Here is a 17,318-nt window from a genome sequence, read left to right on the forward strand (position 1 = left end):
GAGGCTGTGCCAGCTTCCCCAGTCCACCTCGCCCCTCACCTACATCCCCTGCTGTTCCACAAGATAACAGCCCAGAATGGAAACCTGGGCCCTGGCCCATGGCAGAGGTACGCAGGCAGTCCCCAGGCTGTTGCTGGACCTGACGCAGCTGGCTTGCCAAGAGGCAAGAAGCAAGTCAGTTCACCTGCTGGCTCTGTCGATCCAGCCATGTACAGGAGCTGCCCTGTGGTGGTCACAGCTGAGTCGACTCACTCCCACATCCCTCGGCTTCATGGGAGGGGAGGTGTTGGTGGGGCAACTTCTCTTAAGGTGAGGGCCGTACTAGGGACGAGTCAGAGACCTCAGGGAAACGACTGTTGCTTAGGTTGGAAAAGTGCGCCCCTCTGGCACGCTCCTGTGGGGAATAGCAGGGGGCTTCAAGCACCATATCTTGGCTGTGGCTCCCTTTTACAGCCCTTTTGGGCCATAGTTTGCTCTGCCTGGCCTCGTCCAGTCTCTGTTTTAGCCACAGCAGTGATGGGCCCTGTGTAAACGTGCAGAGGGATGGGATGGGCTTAGGTCGGGTTATAGATAGATAGAACAGTGGTTCCCAACTTTACCTCATGCCCCCCCCATCTGTGCTCCCCCAGGACAGAGGTAAGGGGGCCGAGGCTGGGGCCACAACTGGGGCGGGCGTGGGGCTGGCAGCCAGGGCCAGGAGCAGAACTGGCTGGCGCTCCCTCCCTGCCCCCTGTGGGGGCTGGCCTGGGCCCCAGCTGTGCCCCCAAATGTTAGGGGGCGCGCCCCACAGTTTGGGGACCTCTGAGATAGAGGGAGCAGGATTGTTCCACAGATGGCAGAAATTACTTTGGGCAGCCTTATCCTCAGCAAACCCAGGTTTATGGGACAGCTGGCCCTCAACTTGACAGAGGCTTAAGAGGAAGAGGCCACCCTTAGTTACTCTGGCTGTGGAGGCAGAAGCTGGTTTTTGCCTGGCACTCGGAGAGCGAAGGGTGCAGGGGCCACCCGCTCTGCTCTCTCCGGGACAGGCCTGTGAACTCTCTTTCTCTTTGTTCTTGTCAGAGATGACGATGGACGAAGTGCGCCAGTATGAGAGGGAAACTCAGGAAGCCACCAACGAGATCATCGGCAGGGTAACGCCCTCCATTTCCATCAGTGAGGTGGGGCAGCCCTCGGCCACTCACAGCGCTCCTGCCAGTGCCCCCTCCACGCCACTGAGCGGCGACCCCCCAGAATTCCTCAGCGCCCCCAAGGACAGGGCCCGGAAGAAATCCGCTCCGGAAATGCTGACGCTGCCAGCACTGAGGGAGCGCGCCAATGCTGAGTAATAGCTACCCTTGGGCCAATCCCATCGGATGGACGCAGAGCCCCAATTCCTTCCCCCACGACTTGGGGACAACGCAACCCACCTAACCTGCCTTGAGACACCTGAACTCTACCGTTGTCCTTCAGAATGTTGGTCCCTCCCTCCCCAATAAAAGAGACCCCAGATCGGTTCGAGAGCTGGACGGCGGAAGCCCCGTTGTGAGGTTGCAGACTTCCCTGCTGCCACAGACGGCCTGAGACTGCCGTCTCCCTATTACCCTGTGGTCGTCTCTCTCTTCTCAGCATTCCAGCACGGGCTCTGCTTTTCCAGCCATCAACTCAGGGAGGGCTCCTGGTCCAGCCAGCACATGGGTGCCGCTTCCTGGGGGAGATGCGCTGCACCAGACTGCGTTGGCGGCGCTGCTCAGCCACCCCTCATCTGTCCTGGTGGGTGATGCTCCTCCAAGCACCCTCCACTGGAGCCAGGCTGGGGAAGGAGGCCGACATGCCAACCTCTCCCTACGGAAGTCAGAAGCACCTTAGAAATGACAGTGGATTCTGCTGATTAGCAACCTCTTGGTTGCCATTATCTCAAGTTACCAGTGAGCAGGAGGCAGGTGCATGGGGCTGCTGCTAGGGAAAGAAGTGTTGGGATATGCTTGGCGGGGTCCTTGGTGCCAGGGCAGGACACAGCCTGGAGAGTGCAGGGAAAGGTACCTTGCAACCCCAGCGCTTCCTTCCTGTGCAGCCCTGCAAACCTCCCTGCAGCCGTGGCCAAGCTGTCAGTAAGCAGCAGGCCACTGGCAGTGTGCGAATGCCATTAACATTACAGTCAAGGGGGCAGGATCAGCTGGCCAAACACTACTATTAACCAGAAGTTGTTAGCATCAGGATTACTCGTAAGTGGAATCTACGATATCCATAAAAACTGCCAGGCATTGGCTGCCCCTCGTCCCCACGGGAGCCTGCCAGGACTGTTAGCTGATGTCCCTGCCTCCTCCTCCTGTGATTTCTGGCTGCATGCCTGGCTTCCATATAAAACAGTGGCCCCGACCATCCACCTAACCTCACTGTAGTCTCCTCCCAGCTGCAAAGCAACAGTGAGGTCGCCTGCTTCCTTCCCATGCTAATAGGAGAGCCAGGTATTAGATTGAAGGGAGGCACTGCCGACAGCCCTGTCCAGACTGCTTTGGGGACAATCCCCTGTGGCCAGATGAGATTCCTCAGGGCACTGGTGAAAAGCCAGGCCGGGGCCTTATCTATGCTAGGGACAGTTTACTACCCGTCAGTAGCTCTGGTTCTCTGGCACTAGCTGTGTTAGGAGCCCCCGTGTAGAAAAGGCCCCACCAGATTGTACACTCGCTCTGAGTAGGGGGTTATGGGACACGGGCCTGATTGTCATTTACACTCAGGGCCCCGTCCTGCCCTGCCAGTAGCGCAAAGCAGCTGAGGTGTGTATTGGCGCTGGCAGACAGCAAGACGGATTTGCCAGACCCCAGTGTTGCTAAGCGGTGGGTATGTCTCAGTGTTAGGAATGGGGGAGGGGGCGGCAGCTTCAGCCATTGTCTCTAGTGTAGACAGGTCCCTGAAGCCTGAATTGCTGCTTCTGCTGTCCCAGCTGAGCTGCCCCGTGTCCATGAGCCCTGCCAGGGGAAGGTGTGGGAGGGCCCTGCCTGGTGCCCTTTTGTTTCGCCACTCCCCTCTGGTGACACTGGCAAGAATGGAGCCCATCACGCCTGACCACCCCGCCCTTCAGCCAACCAGCGCTCTCTCCATTGGTGCCTTCAGGAGCAGGACTATCGCCATGCATGCTTCCTAGTGCCCTTGTGGGCCCTTGGTGAGGCTGGCCTGCACTGCTCCCTCTCCCCGCATGCACCTTGTTACCACCTGTTCCAACTGCGCCTCGGACTTCAGCAGCCTTGAAACTGCCTCTTGCTAATCCAGCTCCCCGATGCAGCGGGGTCTTATTGCCAGCAGGACCCCAGCCCCTGCAGAGGGGATGCTGGAAATGTGCAGACTCTGGGACCAGGGGTGTCAACCACCATCCGTAACAGCCATAACGCTGGTTTTGAACCGCCCATACTAAGCACAAGTTGAATTGCACTTATTCCTAAACAGGAATCTCCCCAACTCCCCTCTGCTAGGGCCTCCTGGCTGGGCTCTGTTTGTCTGGGTTGTAATTATCCATGTTACAGATTGTGTCCCAGAGCAGCAGAAATGAAATAGTCAGCGTTTGCTTCAGGAAAGTGCATGGGCCTGCTGCAGGAATAGGGATGGTCTAAGCCAGTGGTCCCCAACCTTGTGGGAATAGCAATATGCAGAAGACTGTGGCGGGCGCCAGACACCCCGCCACCGAGAAGCGGCAGTAAGTGCCGCTGCCGAAATGCTGCCAAGAAACGGCAACGCATTTTGGTGGCGGGATGTCCTGCGAGTGCAGAAAAATGCCCCGGCAGGCGCCATGGCGCTCATGGGCACCGCGTTGGGGACCCCTGGTCTAAGCCAAGGTGAACCTGAGGAACAAGACCCTGATCCTGTGAGGAGCCGAGAACCTCTTCCGTAGCTCTGTGTGCCTTCCCTTGAGGTTTAGGGGCCTCAGCAGCGAGCAGGGTCAAGCTTGTCGTGTGTTACATGAGGCCACTGGAAGAGTAGATTGGCCCCTGCTTGGGATTCGTAGCTGCCAGCTGAGAAGCACTGGGGCGTGACGGGAGGAGGCTGGGTTTGGAGATGCACCCAGATTTGGATGTTTTTCCCAACCTTTTACAAACTATCCCAAACCCTTGAATCTGCAAAGATGGACTGGGATTTGATGAGACAGGCTCTCGTGGCATTTTGTCACCCCTGGAGGCCACGTGAAAATGGGGAACATTAACCAAGTGTTTTGGACAAGTTGAGTTTTAGCTGAAGGTTTGGGTTTATTTTTAATTTGATCTAGGCTGGTTTGTCTGCCCCAGGGCCAGTGCAAAGGGCTGATGCAGTTGTGTAGAAAATCCATTCACTCCCTGGCAGTGCTGAATGTGCAATGGAAGGAAGTGTTTTTATATGTGCTATAGAAGGTTGGATATTAGAGATGGGCTAGACCCAGAGACTCCATTTCAAACCCTTCCCAAGAGTGAGGAGTTGGATTTGAATCCTCCGAGTGTGGTTCAGGTTCTGGATCAAATCCAGAATTGGGAGGGATCTATTTTCTGCTTCCAGGATACAGCTGAAATCTCACAAAGCCACATGGCAAGATTTTGCACCCTCGGATTTACACTGAAGACCAGAATTCCAAGTCAGAGCCTTGCCCCGGAGGATCTGAGCCTATCTCTGGGGTAGATCATTGTCCCTGGTTGGATGAATTTTACAAAGCCCCCTCTGGTGTCACTGAGTTTTATGTACCTCACTTAAATTTTGGGCAGCATGGACTAAGCTTTTTAATGTGTCTGGTGCTTCCTGGGTCTCAGGGCCTTGCGCGGCTGGGATTTGGTCTGTGTTCTGCCCGGATGCAACATTCCAGTCTGGACTTCTCTGCTTTGTGTCTTTAATTGTGAGCCCTCACGGGTTCGCGCTTTGTGCCCGTGGAAAATGTGTGTGTGAGCATGTGGGTGTGCAGACCACTAGCCTCACGTGGCCAGGAGCATGTGTTCCCGCTGCAGCCAACGTGGAGGTGTTTGGGTTGCTTCAGTTTTGGTCCCCAGAGGCCCTGAACTGGGGTTCTGTCTCTCATGGGTGTCCCGGGCCTTGGCTTCCTGAGGTGCCACCTGGGTGAGTGTGCAGTAGCTGGCAATGGCAGGGACTCTGCAGGGAGCACACAGGAGACTGGCTCTTGATTTATGCCCTGTGAGTGAGTGCCGACCACCATGTATAGCGGTTGGAGGCAAGTTCTGGAACTGAAGGACCATTCTCTTATTAATAGCACCTGGCCATACGTGTGTGTCCAAGAGCTACTCCCCTCTTCCTCCACCCCATTCCCATTTCGAGTCCATGGGTGTGTTTGTGCAGAGCCCATGTCCCCCGTGCTTTGAATGGGGCCAGGGCTGCCGCTGCCAGCCTGTAAATAGGGATTTGCTGAAGACAAAACCCAAATGTGAGACGGGAGGGTCTGCATCACAGTGGGATCTGGAGGATCGGTGGGAATGTATCTCACATGCAGGTGTCATGATGTAGCCCTCCCCGCTCAGCTCCCAATTGCTCTCACCCCCTTCCCTCCCTGTCCTGTGCTCCGTCCTCCTCTCACACCCTCAATAATTTCTTTATTTCTCTTCCACCCCGCTCCCCTCACAGGCAGCCAGGGCACTGTGTGTGTGTGACCTGCAGGCTGAGGGAGGCCCTGGGTGCAGGTTGCCAGATGTGCACTGAGCTGGTAGCTGTGGGCGCTCCCTTTCAGCAGATCCTGGGGGGACAGGGGAAAGGGGAGCATAGACCTTCCCTGCTGAGAGGCTTAGATCAGCTCCTGAAGGATGGGGACACCCCAACCCCGCACTCCCTTCAGGGCGCCAGGGACACCCCTTGGATACACAGGGGGCTCAGCCTGGGCCGAGGGAAGCAGGGTTGTCCTGGTGACACCAGCACCCCCTTCTGTCTATTCCAGGCAGGCAAAGTGAAACGTTTTTCTCTTTTGAATTTGTTCCTGCGGCTCCATGCTCCTCGCATGTGAGAGGCTATTTCGGTGTAGGCCAGCTAAAGGGGCAGGGGCTGGCTTCCTTTCTTACAATGAAGCCCTTTTCAGAAATAAAGCTGTTGCTCCTGGCTTCTCTCAGGTGTTCTTTAATCTCTGCTGCTTCTCCCGTCCCTTCTCTGTGCCCCTCCTGGGTGTGTGAGTCACCTGCAGGGAAAGGGGCGGCAGAGAGGGGTGTCTGGCCATGAGCCTGCTCCTGGGTGCAGCCCCTGCCCTTTCTCCACGATGCACCATTAGCTCAGGAGCGTGGCCATCACTGGCCCTGGAAGGCGACCACCACAGAGGAAGGCAAACGGCTCTTTAGTGGACAGAAAGGATCCTTCTCCAGTGCTGCACACAGCACCTAGCTGCAACAGCAATTGGGCCCATGCGAGAGAGTGAGCTGCATTCGCTGAGGCAGGCATCGCCGTGACGAGAGCCTGTCTGCGTATTGAGGTCACCAGCATCTCCCGGGGCTGTGGCCCTCCGGGGTCACCAAGGCAGAGGGCAACACAAGAGTAGCAGGCTCACTGGGGGTGGATCTAACTGTGCTCAAGGAGGATTGCAGGCTGGGTCTAATGAAAAGCCTGCCTTTCAGTGATGCACAAGCCAGGGTCACAAATATCACTCCAGGGTTTCCCTCCCCGCAAACTCCCAATCCAGATGTGTTCACTGCATGGCAATACCATCTCCGGTCTCATTCCAGTTGTACTCAGTACCCCAGCCCGGGGGAGATAACTGCCTACCCTTCCACACTCCAGATGTTCTTCTGGCCTAAGGGGACAACACCTTCCCCATGCATCAAGTGGAGCTGCTGTAGCCCTGGAAATGAATGGGTAGAATAAACATGGTGGGGCTGTAACTTGGGCCCGGGTCCCAGAGACGGTGGCTCTTGGCTGGTTGCCCTGCCCTTGGTTGAGTGGGAGCAAGTGCCTGTTCGCACGTTGGGTGCCGGGGCAGGTTGGGAACCTTTCCCCAGAGCCCCCCGCTGAGCTGAGCTGGGCGTTCTCACCTGTGGGCTAAGGTAGCCGCTGGGGAGCTGACACCAGGCACGCAGACCCCCAAACACTGGCACCGGCAGTCTGGAGCAGCCACCCTGGATGTTGCCCTAGTAACTATATACTTTATGATCCCGGCCTCCTCTGAGACCTGCTACTAGCTAGCGCTATAGGAGAGCAAGGCCTTGGTGATATTTATTAACTGTAAAGATCCTCTTCCATGATGCTGATGTGTCACTGTAACACACAGGCCTGCCCAGCAGAGGGCACTAGCTGAAGTATGCTTTACAGCCCCCCAGAAAAGGCCCACCCACCTCCCAGGTCCCCAGCACTGCACAGCCCAAGCAAGCAGCTCTCCCGCCTGGGCTCAAGGAAGAGCCACTAGGCATGGAGAGTCCCTGTCCAGCTCAGGCTGGGAGCCTGGGGAGGAGGAGCTCAGGAGGAGCCCTGCACTCTGGCTGGGGAGGTGGCAGTAGCTGACAACGCATATAGCGACGGTGTCTCCTCTCTACTCCCCTCTGTCCTCAGCCCCGTCTAGCCCCCCCATGTCTGGCTCATCCGGGGTGCCAGCCAGCCCGTGGCACATGATGTAGTAGGCATTGCAGTAGACGGGTGACTTGTTGGGGTTGGAATAGACCTGCTCCGGCTTGAGGGAGGAGAAGGGATTGGCTCCGTAGCCTGTGATCTGAGTCTCCAGCTCCATCAGGATTTTCAGGGAGTACTTCAGCTCCTGCTCGCTGTTGGGAGGGGATGGGGCATGGTTACCACACTGCCAGCCTCACCCCACCCCTGCACCTCCAGACTCCGCCTGGGACTTGACCCCTGCCAGAGTAAAACACCAGGGCCCTGACACTGCACCAGGAGACTTGCAGCGTGAGCTTCCCCACAGCGGTGCCACGTCCGTGCCAGCTGGGACTCCAGCACCGTGAGCTTCCCCACAGCGGTGCCCTGACGCGCGCCAGGGCTCCAGCAGCACCACCTTCACTGCAGTGCTCTGATAGTGGCCGCTGCCGAAACGCTCCCTTGGCAGTCAGGCGCTAATAGCCAAAAACACCCTGTGGTTACAAGGTGACTGGTTCAGAGAGCAGCTGTCTCATACAAATGACTGGCTGGCGGACTCTGGGGCACAGGACAGCGGAGCCCCACACGTACTCAGCCCCGCAAGGGAAAGCACGGGGCAGGGGGAAGGGCCTTTCTTACCTGTAGATGGTGAAGAGGGTGGGGATCTTGTAGTCCCGCAGCAGCAGCAGTGTGGGGAGCCAGCCATCCATCACATCCAGGCAGGCATGTAATCCTGCAGAGGGAAGGACACCAGAAAGCATTGGAGCCTGATCCCCTGCCCAGTGAGGCCAACAGCAGTCCTGCCTCTGGTGTCACCGGCAGCAAGCTGAGAGCCTTGCTGTGGTAGGCGCCGAAGCTGCATGTGCACTAACGGGCAGGCACACACGCCCTGCCTGCCCGTTGTCCCATGCCCTGCATAGCATCATGTTTCCAGGAGGCCCCATTCTCCCTGCCTTGCAAACAAGTAGCTCGCATGACTTCAATGTCTCTCATGAGGAGGGGCAGACGCAACAAGCCCCTGGAGTTTTCCCAGAAGGGAGGGGTGACAAGGAATGCTGTTTATGCAGCTGCCTCGCCTGCCCCCAGCTAGGGCACCCTGGATGGAATGAGCTGACTGGCGCGTGTAGTGTTTGAGGAGTGGGGGCTTGAGAAGCGTTCCCAGCTTGCGAGCCATTGGGGATTTCACGGGCTCCCTCTGGCTCTACCAGGCCAGCCCTCTGCTTGCGATGTTATTGTCCTAGTGCTAGCATATGTCCAGCAAAATGCTGTCATGGCACACCGGCATGCTGAGTGTCTTCCTCCTCCAGGAACACTGGATCCCAACACGTTGGTCCTGGAAGACACGGCGGGTCAGTCAATCCACAGTACCCTCAAACTGCTGGCAAAGGCCTAATAAGCCTTTGCACTGATATACTTTTCCTTGCAGGGCCCCAAAGCACATTACAAATGTTAAACAACACCTGTGAGGTAAGCAAGTAGCATTATCCCCATTTTACAGCTGGGGAAGCTGAGGCACAGAGCCATGGACCTTGCCCAGAGCCAAGACTAAAAGCCTGGGCTCTTGACTCCCAGTTCTCTGTTCCAGCCAACAGCAATGATCTACATAAGTGAAAACAGAGAAAACCACAGGTATTTTTCATTGCTTGCAACTGATGCTTTTATGTTTTGGTGTTATTGTTGAATCTGTTTATTAACAACACTAGGTGCCTGCTTGATGCTTTGCGGACAGGTAGAATATGGCAGTTCGCTGCTCCATGGAGTTTACAGTCTAGCACAGGCATGAGGCTCAGTCCACCCTCAAACATTATATTGGCATAACTCCCTGATTGAAAATCACACCCCTGACTGACATAGCTATGCTGACAAAACCCCCAGTGGAGATGCAGCTGTGTCGACCATAGAGGGCTTCTGTTGACAGAGCTGACTTCATTTGGGGAGGTGGTATTCCTAGATTGACAGAATCTCCTTCTGTCAGTGGAGGCTGCATCTACACCAGGAGGCTAGGCCAACATAGCTATCATCTCTGTAGTGTAGACATACCAGCAAGGGATGACCATGAACAGAGGGCCATAGGCCCAGATCCTCAAAGGTACTTAGGCACCTTTGATTTCAGTCAGGTGCTTAAATACCTTTGAGGCTCTGGGCCTTAATACTGAGAAACCAAGGGCTACAACAGAATAACGTGCATGTGTGGGCACGCACACACACGCCACCAAACCAGAATCTTTGGTAAAAGCCACCAGAGGTTGCCTAAATCCACAGCCTATAAACACAACCCCGAAACCCAGAAGCACACCAGTTACATTCTCACCCAACCTTTGTAACCTACATCTAGGATTTTCCCCTTCCTCCACCTTACGACAGCCACACTCACCTCCCATAACACACGTCTCTGCCCTCCACAAAGCACGCCCCCGTCAGAAATGGCTGATTTGGATTGTTCTGAGTGTTGACCCAGTGCCATGTTGAAGAAGAGCGTGCTTGTGCAGTGCGGGTTCTTTAGTGGATGGTTTGAATGGGTAACACTGGACACTCTTTGTTTTCTTAGCAATCTAGAGCAGTGTTGATCATTCTGGACAGTTATCGATCACAGTCTTGTTATTTAGGTGTGGTAACAGGGGAGCTCCGAGATTGTGTTTTGTTCTTCCAGCAGTTGATGTTTGAGTTAAGGATGGTTCAGTGGTTAGAGCGCTAGTCTGGGACTTGGAAGATCTGAATTCAGTTCCCTGCTCTTCCACATACTCACTGTGTGACCTTGGGACACCTTGCTTAGTCTATACTAGAAAGGCTTTGTCAATACAGCTATACCAGTCAATCCTTCTAGTGAAAGACACAGCTTCCACTGACAAAAGAGTGCTTTTGCCAGTATAGCTAATCCTGGTTCCACAAATGAAATAAGTTACCACTATGTTTGCACTAGGGTTTTTGCCACCCTAGGAAGACCATAAATAAAATCGCACCCCTAACCAACATTATTATACCAGCTAAATTTCTAGTCTAGACCTGGCCTCATTCTCTCTGTGCCTCAGTTCCCCTCTATAAAATGGGGATAATAGCACTTCCCTGCCTCACAGGGTGTGGGGCACATAAAGCCATCCAGATACCATGGCAATAGGGGCTGCATAACTAGATGGTTACGGTTGCATGTTTTGGGCTGAAGTACAGAGAAGAGGTTTCTGGCTGGTGGACATGGTTGTAGATGGCAAAAGCAGAGAGAGGACTTCACTAAAGTTTCCCTGGCTTGTTTTGGTTGGGTTGGTGATAGATCCAACTGAGTAACACAGTTCTTTGGTGGAACATGTAAGAGAGTTGTTTAGGTCTGGTGTGATGGGGCATCTACCCCACACTCACCCTGCAGGGTTTAATGCAGCCCAGATGGGCCAATTAACCAATTAGGCAGTTAATTAAGGAGGTTCAACTGGGCAGGAATAGGCGGGACCTATAAAGCCCAGGAGCTGGAAGGAGAAGAGGCTGCTGGGAAAAGGCAGAGACACTGCCAGAAGAATGGGAGAAGCCAGTGTGGTGGGCAGGCTGCAGTCACTCCCTGGGAAAAGGGGAGGAGGTGGCTTTGGGAACTGGTAGGCCCAGGAATAAAAGGGGAACCAGTAGTTGGAAGCAGCCCAGGGACAGAGCAGTGAGGCCAGGAAGAGAAAGCCCAGACTGCTGAGCTGAGGGTCTCTGGGCTGGAACCCACAGTAGATGGTGGGCCTGGGTTCCCCTTCCAGCCACTGGGTTAGTGGCACTACGGTAGTGACTATTGAGTAGCTTTCTCTTTCTTTTAAAAAAAAGTGCTGATATGTTACAAACCCTTGTAATTCTCTGGCCATTTCTACATGCTTGCTGCAAGTATTTCTTGCCCTTTCCAGTGCAGTGATGCAGGCCTCAGCTAGGCTTTGCCTACTGTGAGGAGAGAACCTTAAACTTTGAAAAGGAAACCCCTGAAATTAGGCAAGAACGTAAATACTATGAAGTAACATCAAATACTTGGTTAGGAAAGTAATAAACTGTAAATAATCATTGCAAGGAAAGAAACTTTGCCAACATGCTGTGTCACCCCCAGTAAGGACTCAACTCTTCCTCCCTCGAGCTGCAAAGTCTAGTTTCACCCTGGCTGTCCTGACTTCTCCTCTCCCTCTGGCTTGCGATGCTCCTTTGATCTGCTACGACCGTACCACTTGCGATCTCCTTTGATCTGCTACGACCGTACCACTTTCCAGCAGGTTCGCCCACAAGTGATTGTGCCTCACCCAGAGAGCCATGCCCGTTCCCCAGGTGCCTATACTGTATTCCCTCTATCAGTGTCCCAGTGGTCAATCTCATCAGTCACACGGTCTGTGCCCCGCCCGGCCCTTCATATCCAGTTTCCTTGGCAAATCTCCTTTTTACCCCAGTGCTGCTGCCTTCTTTAATCACCTTCCAACGGCCTCTTCTCCGGCGGAATCCGAGCCCTCTCCGCAGCTCGAGCTGCCCTCTCTCCGGGGGTCTCTTTCCCCACCCAGGACAGCATTCTGTGCTGCTGCATCGCAGGGGCAGCAGGCTCCAACGCTATGCCCAACTGCAGCAGGGGCTAGTGCTCGGGCCAGGGTAACTACACCTACAAACTTCCTAACCACTTGCAAACTTTCCCCTTGGGCTGCGTTCTCAGTTCAGAGGCTGGGCTGATCCACAGGATTCAGAGCGGGATGCGCCAGGCAGGAGAAGATTCCCAATCTGATGATCTGATTCAGGTCTGTCTCCGCTTCCCAATAGACGGGGCTCTTGGTGACTTCCCAAGGTATCTAAAAAGCACACAGTGGGTCTGGCATACGCAGAGGGGGAAAGCACACACCATTTTTGGCTGTGCTTGCTAGGGGGCAGCAGACACCCGGACTGAAATCTTGACAGCCTGTCTGAGCTGTGATATTAGGCCTATGGGATCCTGGCTATGTAGCACTTCCTCTGGCAGCCGGTCCCTAATGGCATATGGCAACCAGGTTGAAAAGCAATCTGGTTAGGAGCTAACAAAGTACCTGGGTTTGACGACTCCTTTCCCAGGATATAGGCTACCACAGCCATTCTGGCCTTTAATTCCCAGAGCCTCCTTGGTATTACCATTGATAAGATGTTGTCTCGGTGCCTCTCCCTTCTTTTTGCTTTATGTTGTCTCCAGTCCTTGTCACCCTGAGTGTCCCCTGCCCTCTGGAAGTGGAGAAGGTACAGCAGGAGGAAACCCAACTATGGGGTGGGGTGATAACAGAGGGTGCAGAAACAAGCCTCAGGAGAGGAGATTGAGGGGGGAGGGCTGTCAGGGAGGAGCAGGAAATCTGAAGGGTACCATTGGTTGGGCCTGGAAGGAGGGACCCGAGGAGCACTGCCCCAGATGGGCAGTATCAGAGGGGAGGGCAGCACCATTTGAGACAGTGGTTAGCCTCTGTCTGTGCACTCACCTGGATGAAAGCCCACCACAAGGTCTGGGCGGGCAGCCTGATGAGTCTCCACCTGGGATTCCCAGAAGTCAGGATACAGGGCCTTGTAGCTGCTGAGATAGACTCTTCCTCTGGGCCCGAATGCTGTCAGCGGAGGCCTCATGATGGGTCCATCTACCACATTGACTCCCACCATTACTACCTCAATGCCCTGGTGCCTAGGAAACACCCGCGTCAGCTCATCATAATCGGTCACCCGGGTGTTGAGGGTCTCGATATGGGAAGCCCCTACGATATGCACTGTGACAGGCTTGGTATAGAGATCAATGGCGAAAGCATGCAGTGCCATGGCGATGGTGATTGGCCTGGACTGGAAGTCTGTGGTCAGCCGTTTGACAGACTCCAGCAGCTCTCCCTCCTCTGGCTTTGGCTTCCCCACGTTGGCCCAGAGGATGTTCATATAACGCCCAGTCAGTATAGAGCTCAGCTTTTCTTCCAGGAGCTCCTGCATGGAGAACCAGTCTTCCCAGCTTTTCACCTCCTGTATACGCTTTGTCCAGGTCGCCGTGGGGAATGGGATGTCACCTAGAAGGAGAACCCCAGAATTCTCAGCTCATACTGTGCTGATCTTTTCCCTGGATAAGGAGCTCTGCCATTCAGCTCAACGGGAGATGCTGAGCCCAGAGCAGCCCTGCCAGTGAACAAGGATATGTTGTGTGGTAATGAAGGGGAAACAATAGGGAGATGGAGGAGCTGACTATATAACAGAAGTCTGAGACATTAACTCTGTGAAGGACGTTGGAACCCCAGATACCCCAGGAGTCTGCAAGCCAAACTAGGAGAGCAGCTGCAGGTATCCATGACTCCACAAATCCCCTGAACAGTTGAGTGTATGAGGCCTAATGAGGAAACTGGAAGCCCTTGCAGGGGCGGGGGGTGGGGTGTGTGTGTGCGTGCACGCAATTCCTGGATTCCTCCTAGCTAACACTCAGTGGTATCCAGACACCGCCTTGTTTGGCTTCACAGCATGAGAGGGTTATGTCAGGCTTCAAAGACAGCCCTCAGTGCTTGTCACTGATATCATGGAAACCCAGGCAGGCCACGAAGGTCTGGGAGCTGGGGAGGGAACGTGAGCAGGTCTGGATAGGATCCACCATGAGACCCCTGCCCAATTCCCTTCTTGGTACAATCTTCTTACTGTCTGCTTGGAGCCTTGCTTCCCGCATGAGGCAGCAGACAGATGAATCTACACGAAGGCAGCCAAATGGCCTCTGGCTGCAGATGGCCCAGCCAGCTTTGACCCAGTCAAAGAGGAGCCCTTGTCCCCTTCTGTTGGATGTAGGCTGCAAACCTACCTGTGAAGACAAGCCATTCTACCAGCCGGTCAAGAGCTACCAACTTCAGCTTCTTACACAACTTCTTGTGCATAGGCCAGTTGGCCCGTTGGCACTCTGAGTTGCAGTAATACACATTCTGGCACCTAGAGAGAGCAGGACAGAGGAGAAAGAATATGGTGCTCCACCAGGCAGCAAATTCAAGATACATCCTAGCACCTGATGGGACAGGACCATCAGGAGTGAGCTTGAGAGAGCTGCCCCAAGGAAACCAAACTCAGTGCATCAGTTGATGGGCCCCCTCTGGACTGCATGGCATTCTTGCCCTCACCTATCCCTGCATGTGAACATGAGACATAAACACATGAATTCGTTCCTGGGGTAACTTCACTGATCCATTGGGATTACACCAGGGATTAGTTTGGCCTTGGTGCTGTTGCAGTGTCTATCAAAGGGGCTGGTCAGAACAGAGAGCTCCTCACTTAGCAGGTGTCACCCACTGCGTTGGTACTGCCGCCTTCATGCAGAAGGCAGCCAGGCAGCATTGTTGGGATGTACAAGCTACTCACCAAGGGGCAGCTATGCCCCTGTCCTCAGTTATACCCCCTGCAACATGTCATCCTCCATTCATGATAGCCAGAGAGCACAGAGGTTTAGACACTGAGGGCCTGTTCTCACTGAAGTTAATGGAATGACTCCCATTGACTTTGGATCAGGTTCTGAGGAATTACAAGAAAACAGATGCACACCGCCGCTATTCAGAAGAGTAACCTCTATTATGGGGCCCCATTCAGAAGCCTAGCTAAGCCTCTGTATGTTAGAGGGAATTGTCCTTCTGTTCCATAGACATTCTGGGAATGTTTCCACTGGGAACAAGGGAAGGATCTTGCCTTGTGCTATGGCTCAGTCCTTTATAGCTGTCCTCAGCCACACACTAGGCGCTATTGAGTACCTTTTGCATCGCCGGAGGCTTCTGGGGTCAGGGAGGGCATCAGGGAGTTTCTTGCACTCAGCACAGAATTTGAAGGTGTCCTCCATTTTTTGAAACATGTCGAAATAAGTCCGGATCCCGAAATCTATCCCCAGCTTCTTTCCGTCCATCGCAGACCTGAAGGAAAACAGCCAAAGTAGCAAAGTTGATGAGAGGCGAGCAGGGCACAACCCAAACTTGCCCTCCTTTCATAGCCACAAGAAGGGCCCAAAGATGCTGTGTAATGGGAGATGTTAGCATCAGCTCAGCTTGCACAGGGGTACTGTGTGCTGCTTCCTCACTGCTGCAGTATGAATTCATTACCACCGCTTTGATGAGGGATTCTGTGGGGCCAGCCCGAATGTTATCAATACCCTGATGGCAGCTAACAAAGACTGTCCTGAGCGGATGCCTTTGTGCATGCTTGTTATAATCAGGGACTGTTCTGAACTGAAGGGAAGTTATAGCCACATGTTGATGTGAAATGGCAGGGCCAGGCCTCATCTGAGGACCCCTTAGGAGAGAGAACTTTATCCCTACTAGGGTCTGAACCAACAGGGCATGATGTTCTGATCCTTTCAGAACAAGGGAGTTTAACTTTCTTTTCACTGGAAGTGGCCCTATCAGTCCAGCAAGTTCACTTCTAGCCCAGGGGGACATAGCGTTTGTTTTGCTCTTTTCCCCCAGGCCATCCAGAAGTCTAATGCTCCCAGTGACTAGTGGAGACAGAGTCCTAGAGGTGTCTGAGGTCGTGTGCCATGCAGGTGTTCAGATGGCAGCATGCACCTTGTGCAGAAGCCACTGGGGGCACTCTGGCATTACTCACTTGTATTCATCATAGCTCTTCATGTTGAGCTTCTTCAGGATGACCTGCGACAGACCAGGGACGTTGCTATCCACAGCCTGGAAGCCCAGGGAGTCCATGTTGGGGCTTGTAATTACTGACTCCTCTGCAGGCTTCTTCTTGGAGTGGCTGGACTTGGAAGTCACGCCCTTGTTTCTGTGGGCCATCTCTGTCAGTGCTGGAAATTAGGCAGGCTGGAAATAAGGAAAACGAATAAAGGAGAATAACTGCGGCGGTCTTGAACAGGCTCCCCCCCATCTATCCCAGGCCTGAGACGCCTTCTCTTAGTATGCTGGAAACGTCCTCCCCACTAACAACCTGCAGGGAAAGTAGCAGGGTCTAGCACGCACGTGGCTGGGAGCCTAGTAATCTGGGATCCAGTACCTGCTCTGCTCTGTGTGAACTGGGGCAAGTCACTTCACGTCTCTGTTCCTCCGTTTCCCTGCCTAAAACGGAGAAGTACTAATATCTCCTCACTTCCCCAGCAAGTTGAGGCTGAATTAATTCACGTACGCAAAGTCGTTTTAGATCCCACCTGGTATGGAAGTTTGGAGAAACCTGAGATGCAAAATAGAGATCTGGATGCTGAATATGGGAGGCTCTGACTCACAGCCATGTCTAAATGGAACGTGCATAATATTAGAAGACGCTTCTACTGGGTGGTTTTCAACACTCCTCTCTACAATAGCTGTCTACCTCCCCTCTCTCTCCCCCTGCCCACCTCTGACTTCCATCAGCTCCCCTTCCCACTAGTGATTTGGATCCAGTTTGTTTCTGTTATCCTGGCTGAGTCTGGAACGTTCCATGGCACAGCAGGAATGTCCAAGACTGGCCACAACCCCATTGTTCTCCGCCTGCAAATGGACTTTCCCTGCCCTCTTGGCTTGTGTACCTGATCAGAGGAATCATTTGATTATGTAGCACGTTAGGGGGGGTCTCTCTGGGAGGCACCGGGCATCAGAGAATGTGGCTTCGTTCACAGGTAAAAACACCCCAGTGGGCTAAGTAATATTGTGTATTGGGTCTTTCACCCCTAGGTGTGTTGCAGACAGGTGAGGGAGACTGGTTTTGCTGGCTTGCAGATGCATGAGACCTCCCCAAGGGGGCGTGTTGGTGCTCTGCTCTGTGCATATTCTCAGACCACAGGCTTTTTGAGTCCATCTACTCCCTCAGGCGTTTGCCCTGACTGGCATTATACACTAGTATCGCTACCTACCCCTCCAACAATGACTCAGTCACGTTCTCGTTTGTGAAGGGAGTTGCTG

General features: G+C 54.0%; 2 protein-coding genes across 2 annotated transcripts in view; one reads left to right on the plus strand and one right to left on the minus strand.

Annotated features, from left to right (window-relative positions):
• LOC140918371 (cytoplasmic phosphatidylinositol transfer protein 1-like) overlaps window positions 1-6,035 on the plus strand; it is a 44,247-nt gene extending 38,212 nt beyond the window's left edge. Inside the window, exon 10 of the mRNA XM_073362601.1 lies at window positions 1,063-6,035. Coding sequence (XP_073218702.1) covers window positions 1,063-1,328 — 266 coding nt within the window. The 3' untranslated portion in view covers window positions 1,329-6,035. The remainder of the gene's footprint in view (window positions 1-1,062) is intronic.
• Window positions 6,036-7,363: 1,328 nt separating this feature from the next.
• MSS51 (MSS51 mitochondrial translational activator) lies at window positions 7,364-16,133 on the minus strand (the record flags this gene model as incomplete). Its single annotated transcript, XM_073361410.1, has 6 exons — window positions 7,364-7,676; window positions 8,140-8,233; window positions 12,927-13,490; window positions 14,261-14,385; window positions 15,192-15,347; window positions 16,036-16,133. Coding segments are annotated over 6 exons (1,266 nt in total), but the record flags the coding sequence as incomplete, so codon positions are not given.
• Between the last annotated feature and the right edge of the window lie 1,185 nt (window positions 16,134-17,318).

This window comes from Lepidochelys kempii, chromosome 10, assembly GCF_965140265.1.
Source record: "Lepidochelys kempii isolate rLepKem1 chromosome 10, rLepKem1.hap2, whole genome shotgun sequence".
NCBI lineage: Eukaryota > Metazoa > Chordata > Testudines > Cheloniidae > Lepidochelys > Lepidochelys kempii.